Raw genomic sequence first — 5,161 nt, 5'->3', positions numbered from 1 at the left:
ACTTTGAACAATTCACTTATTTTTGGATTATGAAAAAAGCCCCAAAAATAAAACTCTCTTTATTTAAATAAGGATAAAATTGAAAGAACAATATTAATATCTTTTTGAATATCTAAACATTACTTTACTTATTTAGAAACAAAAAAAAAACGTCATTTATTTTATTTTTTTAAAAAAAGTACTATTTGTCACATACTTGATAAATGTGTTAATCAGGCCAACATCAAAATATTCCCCATACAAATTTTCGTGAGAGCTAAACTAATATTGTTTGTGGATTCGGTTGAATTCACTACAGTGTTGGCTTCATAAGTTTTGTATTTGGGTTAAAAAAAATTACTTCATATGTATAAATAAATTATATAAAATTCATGATGAATTACTTTTTAAAAAATTTAGAATTCATACCCTCAAAATTCTAACTCCCTCGACTTGTAATCTTAATTAACTTTAATCGTAGGATTGGCTTTCAAATGGACGTATCCTTTCACGAAAAAACACTAACATATTTTAACACATTTTCATGAAAGAAGACAATCATTTCGAGACTAACATTGACATGAAATTTACTAATTGTCACACGACACCAACAAAAGATAAACATAAATAGATGAACCTTAATTTTTGGGTGTAAGATTGTACACTAGCTTTGCCTGTGTTGTATTTTCGGATCATCATTGTGAGTCGTTCATGTGGACTAACCCGACTCATTTTAAAAGAGATAGAAAAGAGAGATGATGAACAAATACATAAGTTTTATTTGAATTGACGAAAGTCACAAACATAATAGTTCAAAAGTTTTTGCAAGATTACAATCTCATAGACTTATTCTAATTATAAAATTCTGATAAATATAGGACTTATGTAAACACCTTAAGAGAGTGATTTACACTTGAGAAACCACCATCAACTTTAAGATTGTGCCCACTTATGTACCTTGCTTCATCGCTGGCTAAGAACAACACAGCATTAGCAACATCCTGAGCCATCAAATCCACACCCTTCAGGTTCGCAAACTTCCCAAAATAAGAGTTAAAATCCGCGATAGCATCATCATTCCTTTGTTCAGGGGGCAAGTGACTCAGTCCCAATTCAGTTGCAACCGCGTAAGGTGAAACACAATTCACACGTATACCATGTTTCCCCATCTCAGCTGCAACGTTTTGCGTTAGTCCCAAAACAGCAAACTTAGAAGCTGTATAAGCATGAGGTCCGAGGCCACCAATAGACCCTGCTACACTGCTCAACGACACAATTGAACCTCTTTTTCGTGGAATCATTATACGAGCAGCATGTTTCATTCCTAGGAAAACACCTCTTACGTTCACATCAAGAACATTATCGAAGACAGAGAGATCATAATCGAGGATATTTGAACAGGGTGCCCCTGTTAATCCAGCATTGTTAACCATTATATCAAGTGTGCCAAATTTCTCTACAGCAAAATCGACAGCATTACTAACATCAGTTTCTGAAGTAACATCACAATGGATGAAACACGCGCTCTCTTCATCACCAAGGGATTCACAAACGCGTTGTCCAAGTTCATCTTGAATATCAACAATGCATACTTTCGCGCCATGTTTGTGAAACAAGCGTACAATGCTCTCTCCTATACCACTTGCACCTCCAGTAACTAAGGCAACTCTTCCCAATAGCCTGTGATATATATATATCAAGTTAAAACTTTTCCAACACATATAAAAATTTGAGTCCGAAGTGTCAATAACATTTCATCGTGAGTTCAGATGCTCAATCAGGACAAATAATCATGAGTGTCTTAAATGATATTTACCAACAAGTTTAAGTGATTATCGATGTATTCTGCCTTTATTTTCTCTATGATGTTGAATTCAACTTTCGATTAACTTGATCTCTTGAGTGATGAAACTTCTATAATTATATCACCTAAAAGATAACTACACTTTACAAGCAATTGCCATAAAAAGTGAGATCAACAAATCTAAAATAGATAAGAAAAATTATTTGTTACTTCAACAAGTTATACACTGTATTTAAAAAATTATTTACATTGTTTTAGTGTACAAATAAAATCTTATATTGTAGGAGTAGTAGATAATTGGTTGAACTTATTGATGTAAACGATAATGTACGGACACACGTGGTTTATTTTAAATCTAAGTTTTGTTTATCGCATTGGAGTCCGACTATTCTGGATTGGCATCGTGTAGGTCCCCGTTCGGAGGAGCACTCATACCAAGGATTTGTCTATACCGGGCTCGAACCCGAGAGACCGAAATCTCTGATTAAGAAAGAAATAGCCTCATCCTCAGTCCCACATCCAAAAGAATATATATATTTAAAATGAAAAAGAAAGAGTTATCAGATCTAATTCTAGAAAAGCCAGAAAGAAAAACTCGCAAATTCCACCACACAATATAACAATGGCTCCTAAGTTTTGCAATATTTCAATCAAACTCACTTCTCCAAAATAAATTTTATTATGAGAATGCATTTAATTTTACTAATTAACCAACCTAATACTCAAATATATAACAACTAAACCAAAATCATTCGTTCAAAAGAAAAGACATCAACAACTCTAACATGAAGACAAAGAGATTGCATTTTATAAAACCAACCTAATATTGAATAGCAATCTCCATATAACAAATGAACCAAAATATGAGTAAGAATAATAACATATTTAGTATATTATCCACAAATAAAGTTTGAAGAGAGCAGAGTATATGTAGATCTTACCCGATCTTTAAGAGATAAAAGAGGTACACTCAAGAAAAAATAAAAGTAAAACACAATTGTTTTTTCAAAATTAAGAAAAAGAAGTAAATGCATCAACCAATGATGTACTATAGTAATGTTAAGAATTTTGAAGTAGAACCTTTGGTTGGAAAGAGAACTGTCAGAGCTTCCTTTCACTTCCATGGCAGCAAAAGTTTCCTTTTTTTTTCTAACAAGAAAAAGATGTGACCGAGAATAAATAAAACAGATATTTTACTCGTAATCATATAATATGGTTTTTCCATTTTTAGACAAAAATAAAATTCCGACATATATTGTGGTGCGCTACTATGCTATTCTCTCCATCCCATTTTATGCAAGATAGTTTGATTCAACACAGAATTTAAAAAAGAAATGAAGATTTTTAAAATTATGATCTAAAATGAATGATAGAAATTTATGACTATAAATCATTTTATTAAGGATGAAATAGATATTTTAAAGTAAAATTGTTACTTAGTATAAAAATAAGTTATTTTTTTTGGAACGGATTAAAAAAAAGTAAGTTATATAAATTGATACATAAAAATATATTGAGACGGACTAAAAAAAAAGTAAGTTATATAAATTGAATCAGGGGAAGATGAATTACAATAATTATTGGCTATTGCAAATTGGTGATGGATAATGGAATAGACCACGTGGAAGCTATACTACCCAACAGAAATCTTGGGAAATTTTTATTTTTTTTAATTTTATCTTTCAATGTTTATTAGCTAGGTCATAATTACGTGTTAGACCATTTCCAACCCTATTCTATTTTATTTTTTATTCTCTATATTTGAAGAGAAAAATAGAGAATTGGGTCTCCAATCACTCTCTAAAAAGCTCTCTATTCTCTATTTATATAGAGTTGAATAGTAATTCTCCAAATTTGAAGAATTACTATTCACCTCTATATTTCACTTTTTTATTATTTTAATATTATTTTTATTATTTGTAAGTAACATTTTATTTTTCATATAAGGCTATTAAATAAATTTCTAATATTTGTAATTCTTTTTAAATATAGTACAATATTTAAAAATATATATTATTTAATATATACTACTTTCATCTCGAATTAACAATATTTAAATATATTTTTTTCAATTTTTGTCACTTAAAGAGATAATTTGATATTATTATTAATTTTCACTATGAAGAATGCACAAAATTTAAATGATAAAATGACAATTTTTATTTAAAAATACAATACATGACATAATAATTTAAATACAAGATAACAATACAATACATAACATGATGATTTTTAAAATCACAACAATAATTTAGTAATCCGGTAGATCGTTTTCAGATTTAACAATATTTGGAAAAAAGATAGTGTGTGATCTAGAGAATTGTTGTGTTTGTGATTGCGATTGTGCTTGTTGATTTCTTTTTTCAATTTTCGTAGTTATTCTTTAAAATTTACAATAAAATATAATTTTATATTAAATAAAGAATTTAAAAAATAATAGTTTTATATTACATAAAATTATATAGGGTGATTATTTTGAAAAAATAAAGAACATATTTATATTATGAAATAAGAAAATAAAATAGAAATAGAAATAATACTATAATATTGAAGAGAGAGAAGAAGTTTCTTTTTTAGAGAGTAAAATAGAGAGTTGCGTTGGAGTTGGTTGTCTGAAAAAATATAGAAAACTCTATAGTTGGATAGTAAAATAGAGTGTAGGGTTGAAAATGCCCTTACAGGCTTAAAATTCATTTTGAGAACACATTTAACCTGATTTTCTCTATTTCTAGGCTCAAACTCAAACGTTTTAATTAAAAATGGAGAAACTTCAACCATCTTACCACACTCTAAAAATAAATTAAAAACTAAAATTATGAAAAAAGAGAGGTTTGCTTAAAAAGAAAATAAACAATAATTTGCCTGGCAATTGGACACGGGAGGAGGCTCAAGGCTTAAGCCTCGTGACTATTTGATTTTAAATATGTTATTAATTGATAAAATAGGCATATGAATCACAGAAACATACTTTCATAAAAATTATAGAAAATGTACAATTAATGCGAAAATGGATGCAATTAAGGGTGTGTATGGTAGGGAGGAAAATATTTTTTGGAAAATGTTATCCAGTTTTTCCATGTTTGATTGTAGGGGTGTTCACGGGTTGGTTTGGATCGGTTATTGGTCAAAACCAAAACCAAACCAACTTAATCGGTTTTAAAATTATCAAAACCAAACCAAACCAAATATAATATACATTTATCGGTTTGGTGATTATCGGTTTCGGTTTGGTTTGGTTCGGTTATTAACCATACACAAAAATAAAAGAAACAATTCATTTAAAATGTGATAAAAGTGACAACAATCCATTCAAAACGAAAAATAGTTAGAATGACTTAAATTACTGAACTTTCGATCACTAAATTTACTATCAATAAA

General features: G+C 29.1%; 1 protein-coding gene across 1 annotated transcript; it reads right to left on the bottom strand.

Annotated features, from left to right (window-relative positions):
• Window positions 1-735: 735 nt before the first annotated feature.
• On the bottom strand, window positions 736-2,974 carry LOC102584670 (xanthoxin dehydrogenase-like). The gene is made up of 2 exons (XM_006358981.2): window positions 2,864-2,974; window positions 736-1,659 (listed from the first exon to the last, which is right to left on the bottom strand). The coding sequence occupies exons 1-2, from the start codon at window positions 2,905-2,907 to the stop codon at window positions 861-863; spliced, it is 843 nt and encodes a 280-aa protein (XP_006359043.1). The 5' UTR covers window positions 2,908-2,974; the 3' UTR covers window positions 736-860.
• Between the last annotated feature and the right edge of the window lie 2,187 nt (window positions 2,975-5,161).

This window comes from Solanum tuberosum, unplaced genomic scaffold, assembly GCF_000226075.1.
Source record: "Solanum tuberosum cultivar DM 1-3 516 R44 unplaced genomic scaffold, SolTub_3.0 scf00285, whole genome shotgun sequence".
In the NCBI taxonomy this organism is placed as follows: domain Eukaryota; kingdom Viridiplantae; phylum Streptophyta; class Magnoliopsida; order Solanales; family Solanaceae; genus Solanum; species Solanum tuberosum.
The sequence above is the reverse complement of the archived record's forward strand: the minus strand, read 5'-3'. Positions and strand labels throughout refer to the sequence as shown.